The sequence below is a fragment of the Lycorma delicatula genome, chromosome 1 (assembly GCF_047948215.1).
Source record: "Lycorma delicatula isolate Av1 chromosome 1, ASM4794821v1, whole genome shotgun sequence".
NCBI lineage: Eukaryota > Metazoa > Arthropoda > Insecta > Hemiptera > Fulgoridae > Lycorma > Lycorma delicatula.
Genome location: NC_134455.1, coordinates 192,596,530 through 192,615,675, shown reverse-complemented (window position 1 = coordinate 192,615,675; position 19,146 = coordinate 192,596,530). Strand labels below are relative to the sequence as shown.

The window sequence follows — 19,146 nt, the reverse complement described above, 5'->3', positions numbered from 1 at the left end:
GGAAACATATTTATTAATTCATAATTCAAGTCTTCAAATCTCATTTAAAATCTATTGTGATTCTTTCACTTCAAAAGCTTCCATTTCATTCGCTATTTTGTTAGTATCTCCAGAATAATATTCGTAAAAATCAATAGAGAGAAGTATAATTTCATTTTCTGTTTTAAATTTGACTACAATATGTTCCAGATTTGTATTGTTCTCTCCTCTTTTCATTGCACAAGAAGAAAAAAATTCGTTTTTATATTCATACCTTGTAATCTTTTAATTTTTCTTCTATAATATCCTCAGCAGAATTTGAAAATAAATGTGCATCTTTATAACTTTGTGTATTGTTTACATTATAAGTTTTTATTCGAGTTTTAAAAGTTGATTTTTCTTTATAATTTTTTTTTTTATTTTTTTATTTTCAAACAACTTTTTGCTAAAATTAAATAGTAGTGCAGTAATTTGTATTTTGTTTCCTAAGAATAAACAATTATCTTTTTTGTTTCGGTTTTTTTCCTTAAAATTTTCTTTATGAAAAAAGTAATCCAATTAATCTTTTTTTTCTTTACTCCAGGATGTTTTTTTTAGTTTTTATTTGGTTTGACAAATTTTGTAACTGCTACTTTTGAAAGAATAGAATCTATTTTGCAGCAAATAACTCTACTAAGAGATTTACAGCTATTTTATTTTATTTTTTTTATTATAATAAGGAAAATTCTCCAAGATGTCACAAGCAAACAATACAACTAAAATAATATCTTACCGGATTAAACTTAAATTTGAGCCCCCTGACTTACGTGATGAATATTTACCATTTACCAAATGCCCCTGCGTATTAATGTTTTTTTGCCTGTTAATAATGGTAATGTATGTATATTCCAGTTAAAAATGAGATGGCAATGCTCTTTAACAACTATTCTGTATTAAAATCTTAGTTTACAGCACTCTATAAGTCATTATTCCATGTAACTTCGATTGACTGTTGTAAATCATGAAAATTTCTCCTCAAAACCACTAAATCTTGTGCTTCCCGCAAATGCATAGCCCCCAACATTACTTAATATATCTATTAAATCTACGTATCAATTAGTTGGAATATGCGTTTATTAATCTCTTCATTTGTGCTAAGTAAAAAACTTTCTGAACGATTTTATCAGGCAAAGTTAACAATTCGTATCAGTCTTGATCTGTCTATTGAAAATGACAGAAATATAGTAGTTAACACTACTATATTTATATTAATATTATAATTTATATTACAAGTAGAGAGAGTATGTTTACTCTGTATATTATAGTAACGTTTTATAATTTACAAAAATATGCAAAAGCGCTGAGTAATGAATTAGTAGTATGCTACAAATGTACTCGGAACATGAAAGAGAGATTTTAAGAGATCAATGTAGTAAGTAATTTGAATTAATTTTTTAATTATTCTGCTGCTAACATGCATTTTGATAAAATATTTGTCTTGATAAATGTATATTAATAGACGATTATTATAATCGTTAATTATTCCATGTAATTATAATATGTATTCAAGTAGTTATTTTATTATCATTAACCGGTAATGACAGCTTCCTAAATTTCATTAGCAATGTACAATAGCAACTGTACAATAATATTTATGTTCCAGTTACATAATACACAGTGTATTATATGGTACCGATTTAATTAGCATTTCGATTGTATATATAAGTTAGAGTTATATAGCACAGCACATAAAATCTTAATCGTGTAGGATTGATGGAATTGTTTTGTACTAAAAATTAAGCCTAATTTTCACATGATTTCTGTTAAATTTTGTTAAGTTTTTCAGTTTTTATTTCTGAAAATTTCTATAATTATTATAATTAAATAACATTCATATATTATATTAATACTAGATGTATCATTTATACTGATAAATAGTAAATAACATTGATTAACAGTAAAAATACGGACATATATATTCACATACTCCCGTGAGATTGTCTTATACAAATATTTGCACCAATTATTGCAAATATTTGTATAAAACGAGCTACTGTGAGTTCAAAACTAGATGAAAATTCAGCGTGCAAATAATGTTAGTAACACTGAAAATAATTCAAACAGGAAATGTTTCTCCAATCATACCATTGTTTATCTAAACAAAATATTATATGAAGCTTTTTGGTAAATATAGGATGATTTTAAAAAAGGTTCTTTTTCTATGACAGCACCCTATAATCTCATATAAATTTAAAAATACCAAAAAGAACAAATTACACAATAAATCATGACTATTTTTTTTTAAACAAAATAACTTTCTTTTAGTTAAACTGAAACGGTAAAGTTATTTTGTGATTATATAGGTAGAATGTAATAAGGAAAAGCCATAACTTATAATCCGCAATATAATCGTTCAATGTCATTATATTATTCTGTATTTATGAATATGATTTAACTAATTTTTAAATTAAACATGGTATTCATTTACTTAATAGTCGCTATTGTCAACTCCTTTGTTACAAAAATATTAATGAAGAATAAATAATAATTTATTTTATTTTACTGAAAATATAGTACTTCATAATTTCACTAAAATATTCTTTTTTGTGACATTGTACCAACTAGCTACGACTTTATTAGTTTATTAGATTAAGGGTAATTTTTATATTTTTTTGCATGATTTAGTACTTATATACTAGAATGTCCGACGAAGAGACCGACATACTTTACAGGTGTATTCCTTTCATCAAAATAATGAAAAAAGTTCACATAACCATAGAGATGGAGACGCTTAGCTAGCGAGTTACGGCTAGCGAAACATTTCACCCGGAATTCAGCTCCATCGTTGAAATCGAGTCGTACCGACATTTTTAGGACGTTAACTGAGGAGCGAAATTAATGGTTTCCCATATATTTGACCTGAGAGATTGAATAAAATAGGTTTCAGCTGTATCATTCAACTGTATCTCCAGTAGTTTTCATGAGATCCGAAATAAAAATGAAAAATTTGTTGTCCGAAAACAGTTTTTTTTTTTAGGTTTGCAATACAATAACTTCAATTAATGACACATAAATGCGTAAACTTTATTCAAAAAACTTGTAGATAATTTAAAAAAATAAAAATTTAATAAACATTTTAAAAAATAAAATTTTACTGAAGAAGAAACAAAACAAATAATAAATTATTTGACTTTAATTAAGTATTTAAATACAAAATTATTGTCTTTAATTTTGTTTTTTTTTTTTAAATCTATTTTTGATATCTTAAGAGATACTATTCAAAATGATCTCCTTGATAGTTAATTAATAAGTTAGCTTGATTAACAATAAGTTAATGGTTGAATATCTGTACAATAACTTCGATTCAAATTTTTTTTCTAAAAAGAAACCTGAAGTTTTCAACAAAAGGTTTTCAATAAACTTAGAGAACTTCAGTTGATACAGTGTACTCTTGAAATCCTGTTTTAGTGGAATGTTTTAAAACTGTATTGTATTTAATTAACACTAAATGCTATACTGTATTTTTTTATTATTCACTGTCTTCTTTAAACAAATTAATGGATTACAAAAATGTCCGAAGTAATTCATTTCATTTATTTTTTGTTCTTCTTCAGTAAAATTTGATTTTTCAAAACGTTTATTTGATATTTATTAGGCTAATTTAAGTCACTATTTTTAAAATTAAATTCTCCACGAGCTTTGTTGTAAATTTTTACGCATTTATTTGTTATTTAATGAAGTTATTGTATTGCAAACCTAAAAGAACGGTTTCCAGACAACAAAATTTTCATTTTTATTTCGGATCTTATGAAAACTACTGAAGATACAGTTCTGGAATCTATTTTATTCAATCTTTTAGGTCAAAAATATGGGAACCCACTAATTCGCCCTTTAGTTAACGCCCAAAAATTTTCAGTACGACTTCATTTCAACTGGAGAGTTGAATTCCGGGCGAAATGTTTCGCTAGCCGTAACTCCCTAACGAAGCGTCTCCAGAGCTGTTGTTTATGTGATCTTTTTTCACTATTTTGATGAGAGGAATACATCTGTGAAGTATGTCGGGTTTCTCGTGGGACACCATTTTGTATATGTATATATATAAAACCAAAGAGAAATTAATTTTATTTTTCTTTACTTTGCGGGAGACTGGTAAAATTTATATTACCCAGTAATAAATAATTACTAACATTAAATAGAAAATAATACATAAATTTACCGATCTGTGTGATATACTCACTAAGTTCAAGTGACTTCAATAATAATATTTTCTTTCAAATAAAAGAAATAACTGAGGGCAATGTAAAATCGGTCTACTGTACCAGTCAAATGTAGTAAATTCTTACCAGTAATTCTAAAATGTTTTTAGTCTTACAGACAGTAGAAAAAAGATCATTTTACATATATAATTTCATTGATCTATTGAAAAGTATAATCAAATTACCTTGTAATTTTTATATTTATGCGCAGGCCTCATTTTTGATAATACGAAATTAATTATAACTTTAAATTGTAATTAAAGCAAAAAACTAAATTAATTATAATCATTAGAAATTATCTATTTCTGTTAATCAATTTTATGAAATAGAAATAATAATATTAGTAATTAAAGTGAGTTTAATTAATTCCTGAGATTCAAAATTAATAGCAAAGGACAGTACAGTAGATTGATTAAAAAGGTTTCATCACAGCTCCATTATCAAGCAAACTCACTGAGCCACAGGTGCAGTATCAGTTAGTAAAATAATTAAGTATTAATTTAGTCAACAGGTGATTTAGCAAATACAGGCAAGATTACAAATTGTAAATATGAACCAGTAAAACTTTTTTGATGAACTTTATTCACAAAATTTCATCAGCTTAAAACATAAGAAAATGTTTTAGTACAGCGAGATATTAGCTCTGCTAAATTTATAATTAGTTATTAATATTTTCTTACATAAACTTGTAAATAATTTTTGCTTCATTACAGAAGAATAAATTATTATTGCTTTTATGCTATTATTCACTGGTGTAATACTATTTTCCAATTTTTCTCTCCTCTACAAATCATTTATCTGTATTTTATTTGCATTTACTTACTACATTCTATATCGTTAGCTATATTCAAGCTCTCTTTTACATCTTTAACCTCTAAAAAACTAACTATTATAGAATTAAGAAAACCCTGATTTTCAAAATGTTGACCACCAAATTATTTTTTAAACATTCTACTACAAGTTTCTTCCTTCTGCAATTGATTATAAAACACGGTTATTAATAATGGTAATAAAAATAAATTTCACTTTTTGACTAGTTCGATTTCACTTCCTTTTAAAAGAGTTATAAAGTTTAAAACCTGAAAATGTATAATAATAAACTTAGAATTATTGTCATAAATGATTTCATATTATTAGGTTTTGTATTTATTTTTTTAAATTTGTGTACTCATTCTTAAATTGTTTTTTATAGATAATTAATAAGGAGCATTTCATTGCTGTTCATTATGTTCCTCTTACTGAAATATGCCTGAACACATTTGTTACATTCGTATGAGTACACGTCGTCACACATGTCAACACACACTAAGCTATGTGCTTAATTATTACTTTTAGAAGTACGAGTATTGTTGGTTAGCTGGAATTTCTCCCGCCACCACCCCATTCGGTCGCCCTAGAGCATAGACCAAATGTACCGTGCCAAGAAACGGCTACTGAGCCTCGAAACAGATTTGCGACCTCGTTTACCTAATTGCTCCTAATGAGCTCCTATCTTGCGTGAGCGGTTAAGCTGAGCGCCATACAGCACCCGCCTATGTGTCCCTACCGCTCACTTGTCACATTAAAACTAAATCGGGGAGGCGCACCCCTTGTTACAATTAAAACTATAGAAGTTACAAACAAATAAAAGACGGTAATTTAAACCGCCACGCCTCGGTCGCTGTTTGCCAGCTAGTGTCTGTCCACCATTTAAAGCGCTTGGAGCTTTATTGGCTGATGGCAGCCATTAATTCCAGGAAGGTTTTCCACCGACACGCCACAGGAATCAGTAAATCTCCATTAAAATTAAACTACCGATGACGGTTGAACATCGCAACCTCATCGAGGAACTCCCACACGGTCCGACAATGCGGCTCACGCCACATTGACTCGCCGTTTATGAGCGGCCAGTTTTCCCCCTGACCTCTAAGTTCCAGGGTGGCCCGAAATAAGTAGAAATGAAGTACGAGTATAATAGATTTTCTCTATTTATGAATTTATAATAAGTAAGATAACAGAAAAATTGTAAAGAATTGTATACAAAAGTAGCTGCCATTTTTGAATTGAAGAGAAAAATAGGAATCAACGTCATAAAGAAATGAAATATGTTCATTTCTCCAAGCAGAAAAATAGTTATTCACGAGCCTTTATTTAAATCAGAAAAAATCCGTTACTACCTCTTCAAATTAAAATAGGACTGATCAATTTTTTTTTTTTTTGTAAAAGCTAAAAATTAGAATCTATTCTTATTTTTTAGGCAGAAAGGCGAAAGATTTATACGAAATGAAAAATACCAGAGGTTTAAGGTAGAAATGTCCAAATATAAGTGACCATATTATTTTAAAAGGGATTTTCATTGCTCCATATAACGGATGATCGTAAAGTCGCGCAACCCAAATGACAACATATTGTTGTTTAAAAAGCCTTTTTATAATTTTATTTTATTAATTTACAAAATAATATTAACATTTACAAAAATATTACTTACAAGTTTATATTAAGTGCTGGAAATGTCCACCATGATTTTCAATACATGCATCAACGCGTTTTCTTACATTGTATGCGATATTTTTCAATACAGCAGCAGTGATATTTGGTATACAGTCCTCTATATTTTGTTCATCAAGTATATGCAGGTTGTTTGAGCACACATTATCTTTCAACCCCCCCCCCCCCCAAATAAAAATCGGGAGGACTCAGGTCCAGTGAACGAGGAGGCCATAGACCACGAGAAGTTATCCGGTCATCGAAGAAATTCCGAAAAAATTGCATGCTACTGTTTGCCGTGTGTGCAGTTGGTCCGTCTTGTTGTAGCCAGCAATCACGTTCATCAGCATGCAGCAAAGCTACAAACTGCATGATTGTTTCTTGATACCGTTCGACTGTGATGGTCTCCGAAAAAAGATAGGCCCGACAATTCTCTGATGAGATACATCACACAACACCCCAATCTTTTGCGAAGTAATGGCTGTTCATGAGCACATGAGGGTTCTCTAAAGACCGTATTCTGTAATTTTGACTATTAACATATCCGCTAAGATGAAAAAAGTTTTATCGCTGAAAAGAACTATGTCTAGAACAGGTATGTCATTTCGAATGAAACTTTTAAACCACCGACAATACTGCATTTGTTTCTCCTTACCTGATTCCTGGAGCTGATGACTTACGTTAATCCGGAACGGATGTAATTTTAGAACTTTAGTAGCCTTATGAACGCTTTGGTAAGATAGCCCAATCTGATCAGAAAGTTTTCGAAGAGATTTTTTTTGAGAACTAAGAAGTGTTCATTTATTAATTTTATTTATTTATTTATTTTATTTTTATTTTATTTAAGTCTTTATTTAGAAGTTCATTTATCGTCTGCAGACTGTCGTCAGTTAAAACAGTTGGACGGCCGGTACGCTTACGGTCATGCACTCTACCAATATCCCGAAAACGATTAAATAAACGAAAAATAGTGGATTTTTTTGGCACATTAGCATCTGAAAAACCGCTTAATAAAATCTTCTTGACACTTCGCGTACGATTTCGATTCGCACTAACTCACAACAATAAAGATGCGTTGTTCTTGCGTAAAAGACATTGCTGCTCGGACTAAAAAAACTGTTTGTGCCACGTCCACTGTTGCCCGGAGGCGTGATCTAGCAGTGCTACCATACACTAATCTGTCACCGAAAAAATTACCCTTTTTAAAATGTAACTGTCATTCCTACAATGCAAAAAAAAAATTGGATTGCATGACTTTACGATCACTCTGAATAAGGGAAGTGGTCAAAGATGGAAGTTCAATTCTTTTTTCAGTGGAATAGAGCTTACTTCTTGCAAAGTGTTTCAACATGAATGTGAAAATTGTCTGGATATCAAATATCACAAAATTAGAGTTTTTCCAATAATACAATTGATTTTTTTAATCGATTTTAAATGAAACTTGGATCTCCACTAATACTTATCATACTCGTTAATAATAGTTTGCTAATTTCTTCTCTATCAGCATTGTATTTTTTTAAACAAAAGTAACATTTTTACGTATTTTGTTTGCATTAGTAAACTAAATTGAATTCATTTATTATTAGAATAAATAAATTTAATAATTTTTATGTATACAAGCACACACACACATAAAAATCTCATACATATTTATAAGTTATACTATATGAGACATATGTATTCTAGAATAGGTTCTTTCTCATGAATCGTTGTTTATATAAAATAGTTGTACCAGTAGTAGATAAAAAGGGACGGTTCTAGTACAAACACAATGTACATTAAAGGAGGGAGTATCTATTGTGTGTTATTTAATGTATGCAAAACTATGTATTTTTTGTGAATTTAATGTATTGTCATTGTTTATTTGTTAATTCTTTAATGTATTTTTTGGTTTTATTTATTGTATGCGAAAACGTGCATTATTCTGAATTTAATGTATTTGTAGCGTCGAATGATGAATGTGTTTAGTGTTAATGATTCTTCAACGTACCCATTTATTTCATCGGCTGGAATTCCAGCCAATGAGATAACTGATACAATAAATAATCACTAAAGCATAAACGAAATATTTGAATGTTATCTGCTGGTCTTTTTGCCATCACAAAATTCTATAGATACAGTGTTGAGATCAAGCAGGGGCAGCTATAAAATAAAGAATAAATGGATTTCTCATTGAAAAAGCCGACGCTCGGATACGAGCGGCGGCTTTTAAAAGACACATTAAAGAATCGTTGATGCAATAAATAATCACTATAACGTAAACGAAAAATAATTTTTTTTAAATGTATTTAAATTTAGGTACCTCGAATTCCAGGAACCAAAATATTTCATATAAACCAAAAAATATATATAATAAATTTATCGAAAAAACAGATTATTTCTTCTTTAATTATACTAAATACACTATGTTTTACGAATTACTTTTAATTTTGGCATTTCGTTTTCCAATTCTGCAACCATAAATTTAATCTCTGACATTTTATTTTCTACATATGTCGTGAAGGTACCTTTCAAGAGATCTTCAGTAACGCGGCTATTTAATCCATCATCTACATAAATTATAAAATTTGTTTTAGGCGATGGGATTGCATCTTTCATAAACTTTATATTTCGTTCAACCAAGTTCAATATTTCAGCCTGTATATGCTTATGTATGTAGTCATTCAATCTATCGAGACCGACAAACTGTTCGTAGAGAACGGTTATGTATTTATTAAACATTTGTTTAGCCCGTTTAAAATTTAACGCGTCATCGTCATCAATCGGATCAGATACATTGCAAAACCTACGATTTTTTATATCATAGTAGCCATCATTTGTCAAGGATAAACCTACAGCTGCAGAACCTTTTTTCCTCTTTCCGTATTGCCCTTTACGATCTAATCTTCATCGTGACATTTCTACATATACAGAACGGTAAATTAAAAATAAATAAACTATTTAAATAAAACGTCTTTCAATTCTTTAATTATGGATATGATTTCATTCGAAACGATCTTGTTTCCAACGTCATATTCACCTGCAAGTATATACAATCTATCTACCAATTCGTTTGGATCATCCCAATGTAAATAGACTGAATTATAATTAAATTGAGCATGTAGTAGTCCGCTACCGTTAAAAGATCTGGATGGAGTTTTATATGGTGAAACAGATCTATCTGGTCGTTTTGGAGAAAAGAGCTTTCTAATCATTTTATTTAAAAGATTTATTCGTTTTTATGGTGCCGGCATCTGTCAAGTGCGCACCAGTTTGTTTCAACACTTCACTATAAGTTTGCATATCTTTTGTGTGAACTTTTTTTAGGTCTGGATTTTTATAAATTAACTTTAAAATACCAGACGTTGCAATATACCAAGCATTATCTAAATGAATTTAACCGTTTATAAATTCAATTTTAGTATTACATAAAATGCTTGTGTTTGTATTTCTATCATATTTCACACCATATGCATGATCCAATGATACTTTTGGGGCTGTTTTTAACTTTTCTAAATATGGTTTTATAACATCTTCATTTTGTGTTTCAGAAAATATAGTGTCTACTAAAATATCTGTGTATTTTGTAAATTTAAGGGGTTCTTCACCTTCATATGCAGATTGAGTTTGTTCAGATGGTAATGTTGTTTGTTGAGATAACATTGTTGAAGAAGCTTCTTCTGCTTCATGATCTGAATCTTGCGCCAACAAACTTTGTTGTTCACATCTTTTTTGATGTCTTTCTAACTGGGTCAACAATCTATCACTAAAATCTTGATTTGCTCTATCAACATCAATTTGATGAACTGTCAATTTATCGCTCAAATTGCGAGATGTAGGTAATGATGGTGGTAGGGACTTTAGTTTTGGTTTATCTAGTTTTTCATTAATTTCTTGAATAGGATCAACTATTGGTTCAAAGCGTTTCCCACCATTTTGACATAACTTTGAAGCGTTTAAAAAACCCGTATTTGTATCTATAATCAGTATTTGTATAGTATAATCAGAAATCCCCGAATATACCGTACGAATAATTATCTTTAATTTTTTCGTAACATACATCGATTAAACTCATTTTGTTAATCTAAAAATAAAACTAAAACTTTTTAACAATAATAAAATGTTGTTACTTTTTATATAGATATATAAAAATGTATGATATTTTTGAAAAATCTAATAGTTTAAATTATAGCAATAAAAATAAAAATATTAATGAAATGAAGCGCAATTGGAAACATAGAATTGAAAAAGTGGAGTTTACAAAAACAAAAAATGGTGAATCATTTGAAGGTTTCGGGAAAATATTTTTACTGCAACGATTTAATAATCTAACACCATCATATTTGAATGAAATTAATCAATCTACAGATGTTTATAATTTTATTTGGAAAGAATGTCTAACGGGCATAGTTATCATGATGTAGAATTTACACGCGGTATTGATGTTCGACATCAAGATGAATATAATTAGATAATGTATTCATAAATCGAAATGGTTTGGTTTTTCAATTACACAAAGTTTTAAAGGTCTAATCTCATCATCATCATCTGTTAGCGTGTATACATTTATACAAACATTGTTGGTGGATTCAAATTTTTTAATATCTTCTATTTTGACTGGAAAAGTTAACATGCTAAAGTCATATCTGTCTTGTAAATCAACAGTATAACGTGTATCTAAGCTTTGTGAATTATTACCGGTTGCATGTTTTGATAAAATAGTCTATTTAAAGCAGAAAGCATCATAATTTTTAAAATTAATAGCCTTTCTTTTCTTTATTTCACTGGGTAAATCTATATATAGCTAATAGTTTTTCAAACGCTTCGTCCATAACTTGATCTAAATTATTATAATTATTTATGGAATTACTTTTAAATTTAAAAGCAATGTCTTGACTGTCACCCCGACTTTTTTCATATGTACATTCCACTAATAAATTAAATTTTACAGCATCCGTTGTTACATGTAATTTTAAAATATTAAAAATGCAATTTCTTGTACTGTTAAAAAATAAATAAATATCTTTATTTGTTTCGTCTACATTTTTGAAATATGTGATTAATTTTTTTTTAAGCGCCTTTTCTAAAATTATGAAAGAATTCGCGTCACAGATACCTAATCTAGTTAGTTTTTTAGCGGAATCATAATCATTCTCTAAACCTAATACGTTTACAATTCATAACGTCTATATAATAAATGAAGAAAGTATTGTATAATATTGAGTTCATGTTATTAAATGTGCTGTTGCACATGCACGAATAAAACTGTAATTTACATTAAATAGAGAACTAAGATCAATGCTATTGTAATATCTAACTAAGCCAATACATATGTAAAAAAAACTAATTATGAATGATTGACAGCTGCTATGGGGAATCCCCTGACGTCTTAGACATCTACAGATAAATTTATTATCAAGCCTGCAGTTAGATAATTTTTATTTTTCGAAACCCAGGCAGTTGCTCTTTTTTCGCTTTAAAATTATTTATTTATTTATGCGAACACAATTGTATTTATAGGAAAATTGCCCGTTAATTAATATATACCGCTCCAGAGAGGACTACATTCGACGCCATCAATACTTTAAATTCAAAATAATATACGTTTTTTCATACAGTAGATAAAACTCAAAGATGCATTAAAGAATCAACAAATAAACAAAGACAATAGATTAAATTCACAATAAATACACAATTTCGTAAACATTAAATAACACACAATAGTCTTGATTCTTAGATTTATTGATTCTTAGAAGATACTGGAAAAGATAGATAAAGGGGGTATGAAATAGTGAGTTTACCCAGAAAAATAATCTACTTTGATAAAAGAGAAACAAAAAAATTTAGAAAGGATTGTAATATAAGACATAAAGCTACTTATGTTCAAAAAAGCTTTCGCTCTTATAGTTAAGTACTCTTGATTTCTCTTGTTCTTTTTTCGTACTTTCTTTTTTGCCGTTTGTTTGACTCCATTATACAAGGCACTAAAATTTCAATTATTCGTATTTAAAATATTAGAAAAAAGATTTATAAAAAAACGATTTTGCCTTGTTTGTTGGTATGTAATTTTAAAATTTAATACTTTTATACTTTTGATAAATTTTTAAAATTTAAAAAATATAAAATCAACCATGTTTTTAACATGAGCCCTTTATAAATTTTAAAGGATAGAGACAGTATTCTCAAATCCAAATTACAAATTCCAAGTCTCAGCATGGCACTATTTAGGACTACCATGAAGACATATGTCCTGCAAATATTAGTATAATTACTGGATTTAAGGTGTATTTTTATTTTCAGCAGCTACAAAATATGTGCATGCATAAATATAGAAGCGGACGAACGGATTGGAACAACGATTTTACAGGGCTAACGAAAATTACAAAAACTAAAACTAATCCAAATAGTAAACGAAATTGTTTTTCGTTACATGACATTTATCTTTAAAAATGCTTATAGGATTTTATAAAATACTAAGAGGATTATTGTAAACTGAAAAATTACTAATAAAAGTTTATTTTATAATTAATTTATTATTAAATTTCAATCCATGACAATTTTATACACGATATTAATTTGAGCAATATTGGAAATAATATAAAACTAATTGCGTTTATTTCAATAAACGTCACCATTAAGGAAAATGGCCTATTATATATGCAGTATTAAAATATTAAATAAATCCTATTCCAAACAAGGAGTATAATCATGTTTGTGATGATTGCGACTAGACATACGTGGGTATGACCAATCGCAAATTTTCCACATATGCTAAGGATCATATAAATAGCATAAAAAATAATAAACCAGTAAACTCTAACTTTGCCAAGCATAGATTACGATCATACATATGATCATAATAATTTAATGAAAATCTTAGATATTTCTTACAAATATTATAATACTTCTAATTTGGAAAAATATCGTATACATTGTAATAATAAAAATTTGATAAATGAACAAAGATTTTTTAAAGACGATATATTATTTAAAAATATACTAAACATAAATATTAAAGAAGTAATAATTTAATCTAATAATTATCTCTTTGATAACATGGTTTTGTTACATTTCATTTTAATCCGCCAGAGTATATGTATATTCCTAGAGTATACTAGTAAGACCGAAACAGTCACGACTATTTTTAATTTTTAACTATATTTTTAAACCTTGACTTTAATGCATTAATTTTAACTCCTAATGATGGCTTCCAAGTAAGCTGAAAGATTTAGGGAACGTATAAAGTTCTGGTAAGGATGATTATATTAATTTTTAATTAATTTATTTAAAATATCAGCGGTATCATGTTTGAGAAATTAATTGAAAGAATAGTTGCTTTTTTCCACTGCCGCGGGTACATTCCATCGTTCCATATCTGGTTATATAATTGTAGCACGAGCAAAGACAATCCAATGGTATTGTGGAAACTAGTTTCCATCATAGATTTCACATTAATAATTGGTGTGGAATTATTTAGGGAAAATTCTGGGACCATTTGTTAAAACCTTATGGGGAAGCATACGTTCATTTCTTGAAAAATAATTACCGGTTTTTTTGGAGGATGTACCTTTGCAAACTAGATTGCAAATGATTTTCCACCACATTTTTCTTTACTAGGTAAAAATAACTTGAATGTTAATTTCTTAAACTGGGTTGGACGTGGTGAACCGTTGAATTGGCCACTACGATCTCCTGACTTAACGCCACTAGATTACTTCATTTGGAGCCTTATCAAAACGATAGTATACTAACAAAAAGTTAATACCAAAGAAGAATTACTCATTAAAATACAAAATGTTGTTGAATTTATACGAAATGATCCTGCAATGATATGGAAAGCCGGTGGTCACGAAAATATTTTTCCTCGGACAAAGTGCTGTGTACACAGAGAAGGAGGGGAATTTCGAACAGTTGCTGTAGCTGAGGTTTGTTTCATCTCACTTATTACCTTGCTTTCGTCTTTCAAAGCAAGGTAATAAAAAATGTTCAGATTTGTATGTAATGTGGGCAATAACTAGATGCAGAAAATGATCCTGCAAGTAAAAAACCAATCATCATTATCATCGTATTTTTGTTACTTTATTGTAACGGTATTATAAATTGAAATATTATAATGAATTACAAAGTGATTATTACGATAAATATACACTACGTAAAAAAGTTACGAACTCTTCAAATCAGTATTAAGTTGGTTTTCAAGAGAACTGGATTTTTCATTGAAGAAAGTTCAGATGAGATAGCTGTAGATAGAATATATCCATTAAATATAGCACTAAACTTCTCGAAGCTCCAACTCGAATTATTCTAAGCGGTGCCGCTCTCCTGTTATCATGATACCGAACTCTCAATTACTTTAAAAAATAAATTTCCAGAGATAAAACCAAATTCAAGGTTTTTCTTAAGCTAAAAACGACTACTTTTCGCAAAGTAAGTTTTCGATACTATATTCTAACCTTATTTGAGCTAGTTATTTGAACTTTCAAATCGAACGACTTTTATTTGATTTTAAAACTTATTCTACGGTAGGTCTTGATTATTTATTATTGTTCACGTTTAATTTGCGTCTAATTCTCCAACAGCGTAATTTACCAATGTTTTAATTGTTTCCACCAGCTCAATATGAGTAAAGGTGATGAGCAGAAAGTAAAGCGAACTGACAAAAAGTAAGGTAAATCGATGCAAGTATTTGTACTCACTTTCATGCAAAGTTTGTACAAGCTAAAAATATAATGTTGATACGTATTTAAAATATAATTTTCATTCATTAAAAATTATTTTGAATAACAAATAAGTAATTATTTAAAATTTCTATATTAAATAATTTGAAATCTTACCTGCTTATCAAGCGTATCTTTATTCTTACTGGCGCTGCCTGTGGTAATTAGCCTTTCACAATAACATCCTTCAAGTAAAAGAACACCGGATGGTCTGTTACACGACTCTGATTCATAATAAAATAGTAAATTCTGAAAATAAGGACATATAAAAATATGTTAGAGAAAATCTATGAAAAACTGTAGTTCTTACATGTGACAGAGTAACTGTAATAAATTATGAGTGCGCTATTGTAATTGGAGGAAGAATAAAATGATTTTAATTTATATCTAAGCTAAAATAAGAATAAGGGGACATTTTTGTCTGCAACCAGCCTCATTTGCGGTGGTTCTTGGAGATCGGAATTGTCCTATTTGGGACTTATACGAACCCAAACAGAATTATTACGTGATAAAACCAACAATAAAGGTTGAATTAGGCTGAATGGGAACGGAGAAGTTCAAACTACTGGCCGGTACACATCACAACCACTCAGGTATAACTACTTAGTTACAAGCTACGATGCTCAGAAGCAGAGTCGATACGACATCAATCAGATTGGGATAGTTTGTCACTGGAAAAGTTCAAAGGCAAAAATAAAATGTTATTTCGCTTAAAAATTCACACTTTTTCTGTAAATTTTCCACCAAATCGTTCAACATTAATAAATTTGTATTTATTTTATTCTGAATGTTAATATTACATTTTTTTACTTTATTACTGTTTTTAATTAGTATTGCTTATTTTTATACTGAATGAAGTAAGATCAGAATTCGACTAAAATATGTTTAATAAAATAAGCAGTACAAATTAAAAATAATAAACGGGTAAAACTTATTTTAAACAAGAGGATATAATAAGACACAGTTAATTAAAATTATGCCGAAAAATTTTTTTGTTATCAAATATATTCAGTTCCATTTATTATTTTACTTATTTATTGACAATATATTACACATATTTTTTACAGTAAACCCTATGCATGTCCCGTATCATAATCAAGCTTAATACAACATTAAAGGTCACATGTTTAACAATAAACACGGATTTGTTGACATGAAATTCACAATTCGATACAGCAGTCATTCCCAAAAGTTCTACAGCAAATCCCATTTATGAAGCAATAATAACACAATTTTCAATTTTAATTAGAATTTAACAACTTTTTTCTGTAACAAGTATGATTTTCCTGTCAAGATTAGGATCTCACATTTACTTGGTAGGTAAATTAACAAAGGTACCGTACTTTGTTAATCACTCTGTTATGTAATAGTCATCTTATATCTTTGCATTAGCATTTACGATTAATAACTTCCAACATTAAACAGGAAAATTATGGGATTGTTGTACATACTTTTCCATTAACTTTACTTGAAAAATTCTATTTTACTGTTGACATCTGTCTCAAAAAACTGCCTTATCTATAAATATAATACAGTACTATAATAATTTAGCATACCAATATATGTAATCTAATAAAATGCTGATTGGCTGAAAGTAATGAAAAAGTACAGCTTATTTTACAAAGGACATTTTTACGGATTCCTTTTTTTTTTAATTAGCGTGCTGGGATTCTTCTAGGAAAAACATTCCGGCGGTAAATAGTCCCCCAGTCGTATTTTTTGTAGGAGGCTGCTCAATTTTAGATCACAAGGAAATATAAAAATAAAGTCTAAATATAAAAGATATAAAGCCTTGCAGACATTAAGATGTAATCTGCTTCGGTTTCTTTTCAAATTGTTCATAGAATAAAAACGAGCGGGAAGACAAAAATGAGAGCCGAATAACAACAAAGAAGAAAGAATGGAAGTGCTAATATTCAGTGAAGACATTGTTTTTTTGGAATAAATAAAAAATTAGTAGTAATTACTGACATGAATTTATTGTTTAAGGAGAAATATAATTTAACTTTAAATGAGACTTTAATGAAAACATAATATACATGTAATAATGTAAGAAAATACGAATGTAACAAAAAAGCGGACAATGAAGAATTAAACATTAGTGAAGGGAAAACGTTATCTGAAATTACTGAGTTTTGTTATTACAAATGCGAATTAACTTAAACACCATAAATAGAGTTGTACAAGCATAAAAAATTTTCACGCAGAAACAAACCTACTAGTGTTTAATATTTAATTTTGATTTAATAATCTAAAAAAAAACTGAGAATTTTCTCCATGAATTGTAACGTTTATAACACGGACAGCAAAATAAGTAGGAAAATAGAAAGGCGACGATTAGAGACATTAACAGGAATAATTAACAATAGATTTATCGGTCAGAAAGTTTACATTTGAAACATGATTTGATAGATTACATTAACCGATTTCTTTAATATCAGAATTGAGTAAATAAATAAGAAACGCTCTAATAATCAAACAAAATCTTTTAAGCAAGCCAAAAATATCGTCGTTTTATTAACAGACGTGAGCTATCTGTAACAAAACGTTCGACAATTGCCAAATGATTGCTAGGTGCTTACGAGAAAAGATTTCTTACGTATTACAGAGGCAGTTGATTAAAAATATTAAAGAAATTAAGGAGTCAGTTAGGAACTGCTGATCACACCGATTGCTTCTTTTAAGTAGATTTCATAAGAAAGCTACCTATTGTAATGGGTACCATGATTCGACTTACCACCATCGGGTACCATGACTCGGAAAATTTCGACATATCTTCACGTTTCACACCCCCCAGACCCCAAAACAACCGTCAGTTCAAAATTTTATGTATACATATATGTATATAAATCAGAGGGCCTTTTCGAACAAACAAAATATCGTTATATTTTCTTATTAGATAAAATATCGAATTCGTTTAAAGTTCCTACTATTCTTTGGATAAGGGCCTAAAACTTATCAAAGTAACGTTTTTTTGATATCACCAACCATTGACCCAAGGGGTGGAAAAAATGTGATTTCGAAGACATATCTCTCTTAACAAGCACAGTATCGTGCTTGTTAAGAGAGATCGTTAGGCCTGTAAACATTACCTAAAACTTTTGTCTGAAACACTTTTGGATATGACCAACCCTTACACCAAGAGATGACCAAAATGCTCGAATTGTAAGAAGATGGGACTTGTCATATGCTAAACATGTGAAACGTTTTTCATTTGCAACCATGGTCGTTATGTACAGTTGTTTGTTATTTCAGATCTTACACAAATACAAGAGTTTTGCCGATTAATAATTTGTGTCAAATTTTTATTGAGTTTTTAATAGTTAATTAAGTTATTAGTTTAGTAGTCATTTAGTTCTTGTTTAGTATACGCTGATGGCGAGCGACTAATTTTGTGATTAGAATATGTTTTATATATAATCTTAAATATAATGAAACAAAAAACTTACAAATTCGGTGTAACTACTAGTTCCTATCAGTTTTCAAATAAATTGCTGTTATTTTATAGAAGCTGATGTATGTTTTTTAATACATTGTTTTCAATCAAAATAAAAAAGTAAGAAATAGACGTATTCTTTCATTTGTCTATTTAAGTGTGAGGCGTTTTGATGAAGGTAATCGCCTTCATCAAAACGCCTCACATCAATGGATAATTGACGTTTTTCGTGCAGTTTCTTTTTGTCATTTTGATTACATTTCTCTTAATTTGGAGTGTTTTATTCTGGAGTTGAATAAAATTTTTTGTGTATTTTTTCTTCTTTACAATATGT

At 29.0% G+C, this 19,146-nt stretch overlaps 1 protein-coding gene across 1 annotated transcript in view; it reads right to left on the bottom strand.

Moving 5' to 3' along the window:
• Positions 1 to 19,146, bottom strand: part of LOC142317735 (ras-specific guanine nucleotide-releasing factor 1-like) — a 526,102-nt gene that overhangs the window by 421,192 nt on the left and 85,764 nt on the right. Inside the window, exon 4 of the mRNA XM_075354282.1 lies at positions 15,494 to 15,625. Within this exon, the coding sequence (XP_075210397.1) occupies positions 15,494 to 15,625 (132 nt within the window). The remainder of the gene's footprint in view (positions 1 to 15,493; positions 15,626 to 19,146) is intronic.